Here is a 15,034-nt window from a genome sequence, read left to right as displayed (position 1 = left end):
ATTTTTTCGATTTTTCGAGAAATTCCCAGTGCGAACCTATCATTATTTGGAGTACGGTAGACGAGAATGAATGAAAAAGCAGATAATCACCAAATTGAAATGAGCAATGCTCATTTGGTGCACAAAAACCGCTATACAAAAATGCAGAAAGCTCTGAAACATCAGGTTCTGAACTGTCGTGGTTCTGAAACGTCGGGTTCTGAAACGTCCCGGAGCCGGAAGATATTCCGGGAACTCCACAATTTGATAGAAACTTGTTGAAACTCTATTTTTCGATGAAAATCTTGCTAAATTTTGGTGAAATTGGCATATTTTCATGAATTTTTAACGAAAATTCGGAAAAAACTGGCCGGAAAAATAGAAAGTCCCTCTCTAATTGAAGGGCCCCTGTAATAGAAAAGCCCTCCGGAGGTACCGTGGAACAATAGAAGGACCGGCCCTTCTAATACATGTTTTACGGTACTTGGTTTTCTGAATTTCCAGTTTCAGAGCATCAGAATTCGCTGAATCAAATTTTCCAATTTTTCGAATTCTAGATTTCTGAGATTTTGATAAATTCTGATTTTTCTTCTTGAATTCTCCGAATTTCAGAATTATCGAATTTCGGATTTTTGAACTTTTTGGATTTATATGAAATTCTGAAATTTCGATTCTAGATTTGCGAATTTTGTAATTTTGAAATTTCAGAATTTTCGAGATTCAGTACTTCTGAATTTACAAAAAATTGAAGTTTCAAATTTTCGGAGTTTTGGAAATTCTGAATCTTTGGAATTTGCGACTTTTAGAACCGATTTCAGAATGTTATGATTTTCGAATTTATGAATTTCCAAAATTCTGAATTTCCTTTCAATTAATAATGCATTTTTTAAAGATTTCAAATTTCAAGATCTTCTGGATTTTTAAATTTTTTTTTTTCCAGAAAGAACGTCGGCTACGCTTCAACATGTAACGCAGTCGGTCAAACCGCCGGTTATTTCCTCGGAAACGTCGTCTTCTTGGCACTGGAATCCGCGCCGTTCTGTAACGAATTTTTGAGATCCAAAGACAATCAACAGGATACGGGAATGGTTGATTTGGCAGGTAAACCATTCGAGAAAATTTGAATTTCCCGCCGATTAAGGCTTCCATTTCGGTCGGTCGAAAATCGCCGACCGACAGCCGACCAAGCTGACCGATTTCGTGCCTTTCGTGCCCTATAAAAACACGAATTTTTGCGTACAAAGCACTTTATTTTACGACAAACGAGGCTTTTAGTGAGTAGTTTGTCGTAAAATACAATGCAGCGTATGCAACCACGTTGACGCGCAAATGCACGAAAACGGTCGGCGCGCGGCTAAATTGACCGAATCTAAGCCTTACCCGACCGAATCCAAGCTTTACCGCCGATTTTCAGCGGAAACTAGCGAAAAATTCAAATTCCCGCGATGTTATTTGAGAAAATTTGAATTTCCCGCCGATTTTTACATCTATAAATGAGCTGAAATTGCTGAAAAAAACCCCAATTTTTTTCAAAAATTTTCAAAGATCCATCTTTTTTTTTCAAAAAAAAAAAACTAGTGACGAATTCGAGCCCCATATGTTTTATATAGGAAGTTGTTGAGTAGTTTTTTCTTTTTCGGAGATTTTTAAACGAGCCAAAAAAATTTTTTTTGGCCTTGACAGACCCCTTGGGAGCTAATAAAACTGACTGAGAGAATGAATTTCATGCTCTTTTGTTTTGTTTTGTTGGCGCCATTTTCGGGTAAAAAGCTATAGAAACAAAAAATGACGTGATATGGAAATCTGAAAATTGACTGAAAATCACCAAAATTTCAGCCAGAAAAATGGTCTGAAAATAGGGAATTATAGCTTGAAAATGACTTAAAATGGGTTGAAAATGGTCGAAAAAGGTCTAAAATGACATTTTCTAGGCTTTTTTGGTTTGAAAACTATCAAAAAATAGCTTAAAATGGCTGGAAAAGCCTGAAAATGACATGCATAGGCTTATTATAGCCTTGAGCCTAGGAGGTTTTATAGGCTTATTTGGCTCAAAAAACCAAAAAAGGAGCTAAAAATGAGCTGAGAACTAGCTGAAAATTAGCTTAAAATTAACCAAAAAAGATCGGAAAATCAATTTTTAATAGTCTGAAAATAGTGAAATTTGTCTTAAAAATTACCAAAAAATAGCTTAAAATCAACTGAAAAATGAGCTAAAATTGACTGAAAAAGCATGAACATGGTCATTTTTGAGGCCCAAAAATATATCGAAAAATCACATTTTTTATTCATTTTTGAACACAAAAAAAAAGTAGAAAAATTGACTAATTATAAGTCACACCAATTAATTAATTAATCAATTCAACAAGTCCGCCCAATCCAATAATACGTATCGAACAGCATCATTTCGCACGACGTATTCTTGTACTGATCATAGACAGCACTCATCCCATAACCGCCACGTTCGCTGACGATCACAGCGCTCCACCAGAAGCCGAAACGCTCCTCGGCCTGTTGTTTTAGGTATCTGGAAGTTTCTGGATATGAAATTTGAAGGATTTTAAGCCGGAAAATTCAGTTTTCCCGGCGAAATTTGGAGCATTTTGAGCCAAAATTGAGGTTTTTTTTGAGTCAAAAGAACTTACTTTGCCTGATAACTATACTGATGTGGATAGATGCCTACGGTCTCCAACACCAGCTCCCTGAGCTTCTCCGACTTGCAGTTGTCGCGTTTTGCTGAAAAAATTGAGAGATTTTTTGAGCTAGATATGGCTATTTTAAGCCAAAAAACGCTGATTTTTAAGCTCAAAATTGGCTGTTTTCAGTCGATTTTAAGCCAAAAAAAATCCCGGATGTTTTGAGCTGAAAATTGCCTATTTATGGCCGAAAATTGACGATTTTAAGCCTAAAAATGGTCAATTGACACTGAAAATGACAATTTCTTACCCCTCATAGCTTCTGAAGCCATCACGAAGACCATGACGACGACGACGACGAACAGCAAAAGTCGTCCTGTCATACCCATTTTTGTCCTTGAAGGATTCTGAAAAAAAAGGAATTTCTAAAAGAAGAATTCTCTGAATATGATGGGAAAATGGCGGGGAAATTGGAAGTTTCCGTTTCTTGAAACCGAAACCCGTCCCCCATAAAAAAAGGGGGCGGAGCTTAACCTCTTTTCGGCTTCAACCCACGCCACACTGAAATTTTTGGGCTATTTCGGAACACTGAAAAGCTCAAAATCCTGGCAAAAAAAGAAGAGACAAAAGAAGAAGTTATGAATGCGTGGGAGTTTCGGGGGGGATTCCCCATAGAAAAAGTATAGCAAAAAGGGGAGGATCCTATTGAAATCTGTGGGTGGGAGGGGAGAGGAGAGTGCAAGTGACGCCTAGTTAATAGAGTTGAGAAGAAGATGTTTCAAAATAGAGTGACACACGAAAGGATAAGAGCTGAAACAGATGCCACGTGGCGAATCGGGATCAATCTGGGATCATTGAAATCCTATTCGTCGGAATCGGAAGGCCTAGAAAACCTTCTGAGATTCTAGGCCATCTACGGTACACTATAAAATAAAATGACCCCTTGTGGACTCTAGTGGTTGGACAGGTATTCTTACTGTCAATTGGGGAGAATCTTGTGATCTGGAAAGTGATCTTGTGGGGCCTATAATTCAATTGGTGGTGGCCTAGAAACCTTTCTCAGACATCCTGACTCGATTCTAGGCCATCTATGGTACACTAAAATGACCCCCTTGGCTTTCAACTTTGAGCCCATATATCTCGCTTGCTGTAAAAGATATCAAAAAGTTGTCAACTGATAAAATGTTTATCACAATAACATCAACATTTTATCAGTTGACAAGTTTTTGATATCATTCACAGGAATCGAGATACAGTACCTGGAGCTCGGCTGTCCGGTTTCCGATCACTTTGAAAAAACTTTGGAGGGTGTGAAAATGACTAATCGGGCGATTTCGATCGATTTCCGATTTTGTACTCCTCGTGGACAAGTCCGACGCACGAAATTTGAATTTTTGGGTTGAAATGCAGCTTAAAACGCGATTTTCGGTGCAAAGATGCTTACGGGAATCGGGATTTTACGCAATTTAAAATATTCCTAACAACTCCATGCTATCCTTTGATCTAGATACTCAGTTTTAGTGTCATTTCCTATCAACTAGACCCTTTAGTACCGCCCAAAAGTGCGCACAAGCTCTTAGGCTTTTAAATAGACCGCTAATTATCACCTGTCCCATTGAAATTGAAAGGAGGCGAGACAGCAGAAATTTCGGGGGCCAGTTCGTCAGGCGCCTTCGCGCCCTCGTAGCTCAGCCGGTAGCGGCGCTGTACCCCTGAGCTGCCTGTCATGAGTTCAACCCTTCATGGGGGTCCTCTATGCAAAATATCAGGAAAACTTTTTTTTTGGTGTGTGGCCTCCTTTGAATAATAAACCTTAAAGCACAGAGAATAAGCGCAAAGAATGACAAAACAAATGAAAGTTTGTTTATATTCTCGAGAATGCGCCGCCTGAAATTGATACCTAGTGGTCAGAGGCGCTTGGAATAATAACAGTAGCTAATAAGCTAAACAATAACAAATTCGGCGATTTTGAGAATTGAAATTCTAATGAAATGAACTGAAACATGACCGAAGATCTCGAAAAAAGCAGCGAAAACCCTGTAATAAACGGACATCTTTACACAAAAAAATTTAATTTGAGCTCCAAAATGTTCTCCTTGCAAAATTTCACACATTTCTGTACAATTTTCAACTCTCTGGCTCATCTAGCAGCCGAGATACAGCACTTTAAAGTGGAAGAGGCTAGAGACGCAGACGACGAGACACGCTGCGTCTCTAGCTTTCTTTCTAAGCGCCGTATCTCGGCGCCTATGTGAGCTAGAGAACTGATTTTTCGACGGATTTGCAGGAAAGTTTCGCTAGAATAGCCAGAAACATAGCTTTAAAAACCGTCTGATTGATCAAGGGCGGCTTGCTGCCGGGTCTAGGTCCTAGACCACGGCCAAAACAGCCAAAACCAATTTCTTCACTTTTCCAGGCTACGTCTTCTTCTGGGGATGGGTATTCATCGTCACCACGACCCTGGTCCTGATTCTGAAGCGAGAAGTGGACATGTCAATCTCATCGAACAACACGACGGCATCAGGAGATCCAGCACCAGAAGACGAGGAACTGGAGCTCGGCGTCGTTGAATCCTACACAGTGCTCTACAAAATTATGAAGCTCAAACCAGTGCACTACATGATTGCAATCCTATTAACCGGAAAATTGGCATTCGCTGCCACTGATGGAATGACGAGCTTGAAGCTGATCGCCATGGGAATCCCCAAAGATCGTCTCGCGTCGATCGCTGTCTTCTTGACGCCCATGCAGATTCTGTTGCCATGGATGATTGGAAAGTGGACCGCCGGACCGCGGCCATTGAACATCTTCTTGTTAGCTTTCCCATACCGAATTTTCATTGGTGGCGTGTTTGCGGCGCTGATCTGGTGGACACCGCACTTTCAGTTGCCCGATGGGAAGTTCGAGTATTCGGTGTATTTTGTGTGGATTTCGGGATACATGTTTCATCAGGTGAGGATTTTGTTGGGCAATGGGGTGGCCATGATTTTCCCCGACAAACGGAAACAGCTAGCCTAATACCAATGGACAAGTGAAGGGCAAGCTTGGGCAAGTCAAGATTTAGCTTGTCCACAGCTTATACATAGCTTGTCCATAGTTCGTCCTTGACTTGCCCTTGACTTGCCCTTTACCTGCCCAAACGCTAGTAAACTAGAGAAAAACAAGCTATGGCCAGTCTCAAGATACATATATAGCTTGCCCTTCATTTGCCCTTTCTCTGCCCTTACACCATCAAACTAGAGAAGGGCAAACTATGGCCAGGTCAAGAAACAGCTTGTCCATAGCTTGCCCATAGCTTGTCCATTGCTTGTCCTTGACTTGCCCTATCTCCGACGGACTAGAAAAGGGCAAACTATTGCCAGGTCAAGATACAGCTAGTCACAAACTTTCTTGGCTTATCCATAGCTTGCTTTCACTCGCCCTTCACTTGCCGTTCACCTGTCCTAACATTAATGGAATAGAAAAGGAAAAAAGCTATGGCTAAATCGATATACAGCTTGTCACAAGCCGTTTTGGCTTGTTCACAGATTGCCCTTTACTAGTCCTTGACTTGCCCTTGACTTGTCATTCACTTGCCCTTTCCCTGCCCTTACACCATTAAACTAGAGAAGGACAAGCTATGGGCAAGTCAAGAAAAAGCTTGTCCATAGCTTGCCCTTCCCCTGCCCTTCTAACTATCTATTTTTTTCCAGCTCGCCACCTACTCGATGTTCGTCTCAATGATGGCGTTCATCGCTCAAATCTCGGATCCACGCATCGGCGGCACCTACATGACCATGCTGAACACGTTGAACAATTTGGGTGGAAACTGGCCGGTTACGGTAGTCCTCGCGGTCACCGACTGGTTTACGTATAAGGATTGTGTGGTGAAGGGTAGTAAAGAGTGAGTTTTTGGCTCTTTTTTAAAGGAAAAACTGTCGTTTTTTGGGTATTTTTCAAGACCAAAATTTCCCTATTTCAGCCAAATTTTAAGCCAAAAATCTCAAATTTCTTCCAGTGTCCTCTACGCGTGCAACACCAAAGTACTCGCCGATCAATGTGCGGCCGGTGGAGACGTTTGTGAAGTGGCGATTGATGGATATTTCATTTCGGTGGCCGCATGTTCGGTTATTGGAGTTATATGGTACGGATTGGACAAGTTTTGAGTGGAAATTTTAAAATTTGGGGTTTGAAATGTCTGAAATTTTAAGTTTTTGATCCTAAAATGCCTAGTTTTGAGCCTAGTTTTCTAATTTTTAGACCTGAAAATTCGGAAAATTTGGGCTTAAAATCATCGAATTTGACAATGAAGTTCTGATTTTTCCATCTGGAAATTTCGAATTTCAGCCAGGAAGTTTTACGTTTCGCCATCAAAAAGCCAAAAATCGAATTTTTGATCCCCGAATTTTAAATCTAATTTTTCGAAAATTGAACTCAAAACCCCCAATTTTCGGCTCCGGGACGTTTCAGAACCCGACATTTCTAAACCACGACGTTTCAGAAATCGACATTTATCGACATTTACGAACTCGACAGTTCACAATCCGACATTTCAGAACTCGACGTTTCAGAACCGGACAGTTCAGAACCCGACGTTTTCGAAGCACGACGTTTCTATTAGGGTTCTGAAACGTCGGGTTCTGAAACTTCGAGTTCTGAAACGTCGGGTTCTAAAACTTCGAGTTCTGAAACGTCGTGATTCCGAAACGTCGTCGTTCCGAAATGTCGGGTTCTGAAACGTCGGGTTCCGAAACGTCGGGTTCCGAAACGTCCCAAATCTCAATTTTTGATTTCTTTTGATTTTTTGAAATTCTCAACTTTTGCCCAATCGGACAATTTTGACCACTTTTTACCTAATTTTTCAACTTCAACAACCAAGTTTCACTTTTTCTCAAGTACCTTTAAATTGACCTGAAAAAAGTGCATACGTAACGAATTCCATTAGAAAATTTCTCGCCTTTTGCCCCTCGAAAAAGAAAATTCGATTAAAATGTAAAATCAGAGAGAAATCTCACTTCCTTTTATATCGGAAAACGGAAGAAATTTACGATTTTCCGACCTTCAAAAAAATAATTTTTTGATCAGAAAAGAAGAGATAAGGAAGGGAAAATTAACGAAAAATTCAGATTTTCCGGGTTCAATAAGCCAAATAATGGTCCAAAAATTTGGAATTTTCGAAAAAAAAAATATATATACTTTTTATACGAAAAATTCCGTTTTCCACATTTTCCTTCGAAAAATTTTGAAATTCTGAAATTCTTTAATATTGAAATTCTGAAAATCTGAAATTCTAAAAATCTGAGATTTTGAAGTTTTGAAATTCTGAAATTCTGAGATTCTGAGATTTCGAAGTCTGGAGATATCGAAATTCGGAGAATCTGAGCTTTTGAAGTTTTGAAATTCCTAAATTCTGAGGTTTTGAAACTTTGAAATTCTCAAATTTGGAAAATCCGTAATTCTGAAACTCCGATATTCTGGAATTATGAGATTCTAATATTCTGAAAATCTGGAAATCAGGAAATATGAAATTCTGAAACTTTGAAACTTTGAAATTCTTTAATTCTGAAATTCTGAATTTCTAAAAAACTGAAACCGTGAAATTCTAAAATTCTGAAATTATAAAATTCTGGAGTTCTGAAACTTTTAAACTTTGAAGTTCTGAAATCCTGAGATTTTGAAATTCTGGAATTTTGAAAATCTGAAATTCTGAAAGTCTCAAAATTTCCCCATTTTTCAGGTACAAAGTGTTCTTCAACAAGCTTAAATATCTCCAGAAGATTCCACGTGCCCAGTGGCGAGTGTTCCCATCTAGAGCAGTGGCTAATTAATTAATATTTTGGGTTTTTTAAACAAAATTTGAATTTTAAGGCATTTTTCCCCTCCTATTTGTACCCTTTTTTGTATAAAAATGATTATCTTTTTCTATCATTCTCTCTCCCTCTCTCCCACAGCTTTCCTCTCCTTTTTCTCCCGTTTTTCTGTCTCTTTTGCAAACGCGCTCTATTGTAATCCAATAGAGCGCGCTTGCCTTTTCTTCTGTGATGCCAAATGGTTGTACGTTTTCTCTCTCTCTCCTTTCCTTTCCCCCTTGTGATTGAAATTTCAGAGCAATTTCAGTTTTTTAAAAATTATTTATTTGTTTCTTTTTTCCTTTAGTTGTATCCTCCTGTATGTCTGTTCTATACATAAAAATGTGAAAAGAAATCATTAAATCGATAATGGAGTGTCGCCGGACGAGTTCGGGTACTCGTCCACATCCAACGCCATCGGGGTCTCGTCACGATTCTCGTTGAGGCGAGGACACGTGGCACGAAGCTCGTAGGGATATTGATCGGGAGTTGGGCAGAGCTTCTCGAAATTCACGATTCCTTCTTGGTCCTGAAAAAAGCATTTTGGTCCAAACGAGTTTTTGTTTTCTTAGTGAGGATTTTCTTAGTAAGAATTTTTCGCAGTGAGAATCTTTCTTTATGAGAGTAGTCTTAGTGAGAATATTCATTAGTGAGGATCTTCCTTGATGAGGATCTTTCTTAGAAAGCATTTTCTTAGTGAGAATAGTCTTAGTGAGAATTGTTCTTAGTGAGGATCTTCTTGGTGAGAATATTTCTTAGTGAGGATCTTTCTTAATGAAGAATTTTCTTATAGTTAGTAAGAATTATCTTTGTGAGAATATTTCTCAGCGACGACTTTTCTTACAATTAGTAACGATATTTTTAATGAGAATCTTTCTTAATAAGTCTTATTGAGAGCCTTTCATAGTAAGAATTTGAGCCTTTTTTCTCAGTTCCTGTGAGAGGTATCAAAATTTTTTCAACTGATAAGATATTCATGATAATATCACCAATATTTTATCAGTTGACCACTTTTTGATATCTTTCACAGGAATCGAGATAATTGAGCTCAAAGTTGACGAGTTGTTGGCCGTCATTGAGACGTCATTGAGACGTCCTGAGCCAGATGTGCCGACTTTAGTGTCACCCCTACCTATTAACTTTGAGCTAATTTATCTCGGCCTCTGTAAGAGTTATCTAAAAGTGCTCAATTAACAAAATGTTGCTGATATAATGATAAACATTTTATCAGTTGAACACTTTTTGATATCTCTCGCAGGAAATGAGATAAACCGGCCTAAATTTGATCCACCCCGTAACCTACCAACTCATCCAAAGTCCATAGTCCGATATTTCTATGGCAGACGTATGGTGTGACAATGGATCCTTGGGACAAATCAGTCTTATTGCTGCACAATCCAGCCATCACCAAATCGTCCTTTAAATGGACGCGAACGATTTTTCGGGAGTTTTGTTCGACACATTCTGTGCGGCATACTGGAAAATTGAACTTTGTATTCCTCCAAGAGAAGGCCTTCGGGCTCAATTATCTCGGTTACTGTAAGAGATATCAAAAATATGTTAACTGATAAAACGTTTATCATAATGTCATCAACATTTTATCAGTTGACAGATTTTCGATATCTCTTATGGAAATCGAGATAATTGAGCTCAAAGTTCAAGTATAGGGTGATTTCTAGTTCTTGCTTTTCTTTTCGTTTTTTCAATTTTTTGGAATAATGCGAAAAGTGAGAAATTTATTTGTATTTTTTGTTGTTATTGTGTTCTTTTCTTTTCTTTGTTATACACACATTTTTTTTTGAAAAAATTGAAAAGAATAGAAAAACGAAGCGAAAAATAGAGTAATCCGATTTTATGGTGTTCCTCTTCGCCTTCTTTTTTTATGGTTTACGAAAAGATGATTGTGTTTTTAACGAGGAAAAAATGGTGCTGTATTTTAGTTTCTTTTCTGCAGAATCCAGAAAAATCGGAAAATTTGAAAAAGTTGAGAAAATCTTTAAAGTGCGGAAGATATTAAAAATCTGACATTGCAAATATTTTTAGAAGAACCTAAACGCCCAGAAGTTCAGAAAATCTATAAATTCATGGTTTTTTTTTGAAAATTTTGGAATTCTAGAAATCTGAAATTCGTAAATTCAGAAATTCGAACAATCTGAAATTCAGAATTTCAGAATTTCAGCTTTCCAAAAAATAAGTAATTCAATAATTCTGAAATCCAGAGATTCTGGGATTCTGAAATTCTGAAATTCTGAACATATGAAACCCTGAATTTCTGAAATTTGAAAATTTGAAAATCGTGAAATTCTGAATTTCTGAAATTTGAAAATTCTTTTCAAAAGTTTAGAAAGTTCGAAACTCTGAAAATCTGAAACTCAAAATTTCTGAAAGTTTTGAAAACCTCAAAATTCCAGAAAACTTGAAACTTTCAAGAAATCAAGAGTTTACGAGAATTCCATAACAGTTCGAAAATCCGAAAATCTGGAAATTCCAAAAAAAGTTTTAAAATATTACAAAAATAAAGAGTTTTGAAAAAATCGGAATTTTGAAAATCCAAAAATCCAGAAATTCGGAAATTACAGTAATCTTTGAAATCCAAGTTTGGCGCAGTTAAAGAATTCCATTCAGTTACTTTTTTGACTTTACGAATCGAAAAGATCCGAAAAATAAGCATTGTGGAAATCTAAAAAATTGTTCGTTGACTTTAAATCCACATTTGACAAACTTATAGAAAGTAAACTCACATCCAACACTTCCAGAATCCACTGAAATCACAAAAGTGTAAAAAAATACAAAACCAAAAGTTGACCACATTATTCCGTCTTCTCTCTCAAAAAGTTTGTTCGAGTGACTGGAACCGAAACAGTTCCTATATAGAACAAAAGGCGGGACCAAAAGAAGTGGGCGGAGCCTAAATGTCTTTTTTTGGAGACGACGACGTCCTTCAGATTCTATTCGTATTCAGAAGAAGATGTCGTGCAATTCGGAAGATTTAGAATTTCAAAGAGACACAAAGAAAAAAAAGAATGGATCTATTTGTATTTGAAGACTAACCAAAGATGGATGAGATCAACAGAAAAAGTAAACATTTAGTAAAAAAATTAGAAGGGAAATGTTGTTTTTCCAGATGACGTCTTCTGAATTCAAGTAGTTTCAGAAGTGGTGGTCAACAATTTCTTCTAGATCATCATGTGGTTGAAAAAAGGGGAGAATTCTGATTTGATTGCGTAAATTACACAAATTGTGTGTGTATTGAACATTTTAGAAGTAGATCAAAAATCTACTTTTTGAAATTCCAAAGTTCTAATATTCTGAAATGGTTAAAGTCTGAAAATCTGAAATTTTAAAATTTCATAATTCTGGAAATCTGAAATTCTGCATATCTGGAATTTCAAAATTCTGAAAATCTGATGTCTGAAATTCTAAAATTTTGAAATTCTGTTTTTCGTAAATTCTGAATTTTGAAATTTCGAAATTCTGAAGTTTTGAACTTATGAAAATCTGAAATTTAAAATTCTGAAATTTGAACTTTGAAATTATGAAATTCTAAAATTTTGAAAATTTGAAATTCTGTAATTTTGAAATTTTGAAATTTTGAAATTCAAATTCTGATATTCTGAAATTTCACGAATTTTGAAATTCTAATGTTCTAAAATGTACACCGTTGTACCCCCGAATTTTTGTACCCTCCAAATTATTTGCCCTTGCCAGGGGCACAATTTAGTATGAGAACAATGCAGTATCAACCACTATGCCACTATTGATTGACATCTGTCAACAGTCTATGACGTAATTCACCAAAAAAAGGGGCGGAGTTTCCCAAAGGGCGGGATTATCCAGGTGGGCTATGCCTCGCCCTCCTCTCCGCATATAAAAGGGCACAGAAAAGCAGCATCGACGTTCAAAATTTGTGAGGTAGGCCAGTTGGGCACTGGGCTAGTTGGTCTAGGCGGTCATGCGGGCTACGGTTTGCGGGACGTCTCTACCACTAGACTGGGGCACAGCTCGACTATTGATCGGATGGAGGACAATGGGGTTTTTGGTTGGCTTTTCCCGCGGTGAAAAACCATTTTCCCCTTTCATGTACTGAGCCTCTACGTGGCGAAAGGAATCAACAGACAAAATATTGTCTGGCTAATCAGTACTTTTTGGTTCGAAAAATTAATTATTTTCGTTTCAAAAAATTAAAACGAAAGAAAATTTTCAAAGCCAAATCTAAAATCCAACAAAAAAAATCTTTATTCAATAAGTTGGCCGATTCTTCTTGGCTCCCTTTCTCATCGTATTCTTTTTTCCCATCTTCGTTTTGTTCGTCTCGTGCTTGCTACGCTTCTCTTTCGACGATGTCGGCTGAAAATGGAGGAAATTCGCTCTACTGAAAAACATTTTTTTGAAAAATTATCATTTACCCATTTCATGTAGACACTCTTCTGCTTTGGATTTCGAGATCGCTCCTCGGCAATTGATCCTTCGTACTTGGACGCGCCTTCTCTAGATGTCTTCTCCTCGACCAGAATGGCAGATGGACGGCGGCTGGGACGAAATGGTGGATCCTGAATTTCAAAGTTTCAGAGCTTCAGAAATCCTAATTTTCAGGAATTCGGAAATTCAGAAATTCTAAATTTTAAATTTCCGAATTTCTGAATTTCAAAATTTCAGAATCTTTGAGATTTAGAACTTCAAAATTTCAAAACTTCAAAATTTCAGAAATTCAAAATTTTCAGATATGCGAAACTTCTGAACTTCTGAAAATTTAAGAATCAGGAACTCTGAATTTTAAACTTTCAAAACTTCAGAAATTCAGGATCTCTAAATCTCTGAACTTCAGAAACTTCCGAATATTACATTTTCAAATTTTCAGAAATTCAGAATTTTGGGGTTTTTTTAGAAATTCGGAATGTCGAAAATTCCCTGTTTCCAATTTTAGAAAGTTCGGAATTTCGGAACAATCCAAATTTGAAAATGTCGGAACTTTGGAATTTCAAGAATTTCAGGAATTTCAGAATTTTTAAATGTCTTAAATTTAGTAATCTCCAATTTTCAAATATTTAGAATTTTCCGCCTACATACAAGCCGAGATACAGTCAGTTGAAGTTTTAGAAGAGACACAGACAGTTCGAATGTCTCGTCGTCTGCGTCTCTAACCTTCTGATCTTCAAATGGATATAACTTCGCTGCTAAGCTAGGCGTTAATTTTGTTGTAAATTTTTGGAAATTTTTTGAACTTTCAAACCCACCCTCTTCCAGTTCGGCTTTGATGGTGACTCCAAAGTCTTCGGTTCCGGCACTTTTTTCTTATCCTCTCGAAGTGCAGGCGCCTCCACCTCCTTCTCCTTCTTCGTATCCTTTTCCTTGTCTTTCTCTTTATCATTCTCCTTCTTCGTTTCTCTCTCTCGATCCCTAAACTTCTCCCATTGCGCTTCCTTTTCTCGCTCCTTCGCTTCTTTTGCCTCCTCCTTCTTTCGTTGCCTTTGTTTCCGTTCCTCTTCGTCCATGATAGCTTTTGTCACTTTTCGAGTCACATCCGCGTACCTTAAAACATCTAAATTATCTCGATTCCTGTCAAAGATACAAAAAAGTTGTCAACTAATGAAATCTTTGTGATATTTTTATAAATATCTTGGTCAGTTGGCCACTTTTTGATATATAATACAGACATGAGATATGCAGGCTCAAAGTTTGGGTGACACTGTTATACATATAAGGTCCCCCCCCCCCAGACTTTTAACTTTGAACCAATTTATCTCGGTTTCTGTTAAAGATACAAAAAAGTTTTCAACAAACAAAATGCTCATCATAATATCAGCTATATTTTATCAGTTGACACATTTTTGATATCTCCCACAGGAATCGAGATAATTAAGCTCTAACTTAAGCACATACTTTTTGAGCAACGTCTCAAACAGTTCGTCCCGTTTTACAATCTTGTTTTCAATGAATAAATGAATGATGAGGATGATGAGGTAGACGTATTGAAGTTGCGATTGTATCGCACCCAGGCGCATCTTGCGAAGACGTTTCAAGATGTCAACCATTTCCACAGAAGCGTTCTCACGGACCATGACATAGCCAAGATGGATTCCGACGAAGGTGGCAGTGCGGCCAACGCCAGCGGAGCAGTGAACCACGATGGGTTTGGAGCCGGCCTGGAAATTGATTTTCGAAAAAGAGCAGAGATCATTTTAACAAGGTGGCCTAACTTTTGCAAGTTAAGTTTTCTAGGTCATTATGTTAAAATTTTCTAGAAACCACACCTGGTAAACATCCGACTATTTCTAGGCCAAAAAAAGTGGTGGCCTAGAAAACTTAGAAAAAAATGTTGGAAAGTTAGGCCAGCACAAAAATGGCCTAGAATCGGTCTGATGTTCGCCTGGTGCGTTTTCTAGGTCATTTGCCATGGTGGCCTAGAAAACTCATCTTGTTAAAGTTAGGTCATCACGCTAAAATGACGTAGAATTGGTCTGGTGTTAACCTATTGTGATTTCTAGGTCACTTTAGCATGGTGGCCTAACTTTTGCAAACTGAGTTTTCTAGGCCACGATGTCAAAATGACTTAGAATTGGTCTGATACTCACCAAGCGTGTTTTCAGGTCATTT

At 37.7% G+C, this 15,034-nt stretch overlaps 4 protein-coding genes across 4 annotated transcripts in view; 1 reads left to right on the top strand and 3 right to left on the bottom strand.

Moving 5' to 3' along the window:
* The window catches only part of CBG00943, a gene marked incomplete at both ends in the record, with an annotated part of 12,600 nt that extends 4,181 nt beyond the window's left edge, over window positions 1-8,419 (top strand). Inside the window, 5 exons of the mRNA XM_045241676.1 lie at window positions 920-1,080; window positions 5,029-5,564; window positions 6,305-6,495; window positions 6,610-6,735; window positions 8,329-8,419. Coding sequence (XP_045091702.1) covers window positions 920-1,080; window positions 5,029-5,564; window positions 6,305-6,495; window positions 6,610-6,735; window positions 8,329-8,419 — 1,105 coding nt within the window. The remainder of the gene's footprint in view (window positions 1-919; window positions 1,081-5,028; window positions 5,565-6,304; window positions 6,496-6,609; window positions 6,736-8,328) is intronic.
* Window positions 2,338-3,001, bottom strand: CBG00944 (the record flags this gene model as incomplete). Its single annotated transcript, XM_002629668.1, has 3 exons — window positions 2,338-2,503; window positions 2,622-2,712; window positions 2,923-3,001. The coding sequence occupies 3 exons, from the start codon at window positions 2,999-3,001 to the stop codon at window positions 2,338-2,340; spliced, it is 336 nt and encodes a 111-aa protein (XP_002629714.1).
* Window positions 8,420-8,798: 379 nt separating the features above from the next.
* Window positions 8,799-11,251, bottom strand: CBG00945 (the record flags this gene model as incomplete). Its single annotated transcript, XM_002629669.1, has 3 exons — window positions 8,799-8,969; window positions 9,744-9,916; window positions 11,182-11,251. 3 exons carry the CDS (start codon window positions 11,249-11,251, stop codon window positions 8,799-8,801), a joined length of 414 nt encoding a protein of 137 aa, XP_002629715.1.
* A 1,428-nt stretch (window positions 11,252-12,679) lies between these two features.
* Window positions 12,680-15,034, bottom strand: part of CBG00946 — a gene marked incomplete at both ends in the record, with an annotated part of 4,870 nt that continues 2,515 nt past the window's right edge. Inside the window, 4 exons of the mRNA XM_045241675.1 lie at window positions 12,680-12,787; window positions 12,847-12,990; window positions 13,675-13,969; window positions 14,321-14,583. Of these exons, the coding sequence (XP_045091701.1) occupies window positions 12,680-12,787; window positions 12,847-12,990; window positions 13,675-13,969; window positions 14,321-14,583 (810 nt within the window). The remainder of the gene's footprint in view (window positions 12,788-12,846; window positions 12,991-13,674; window positions 13,970-14,320; window positions 14,584-15,034) is intronic.

Source organism: Caenorhabditis briggsae (assembly GCF_000004555.2).
Source record: "Caenorhabditis briggsae complete genome, chrII, whole genome shotgun sequence".
Taxonomy (NCBI): Eukaryota; Metazoa; Nematoda; class Chromadorea; order Rhabditida; family Rhabditidae; genus Caenorhabditis; species Caenorhabditis briggsae.
The sequence above is the reverse complement of the archived record's forward strand: the minus strand, read 5'-3'. Positions and strand labels throughout refer to the sequence as shown.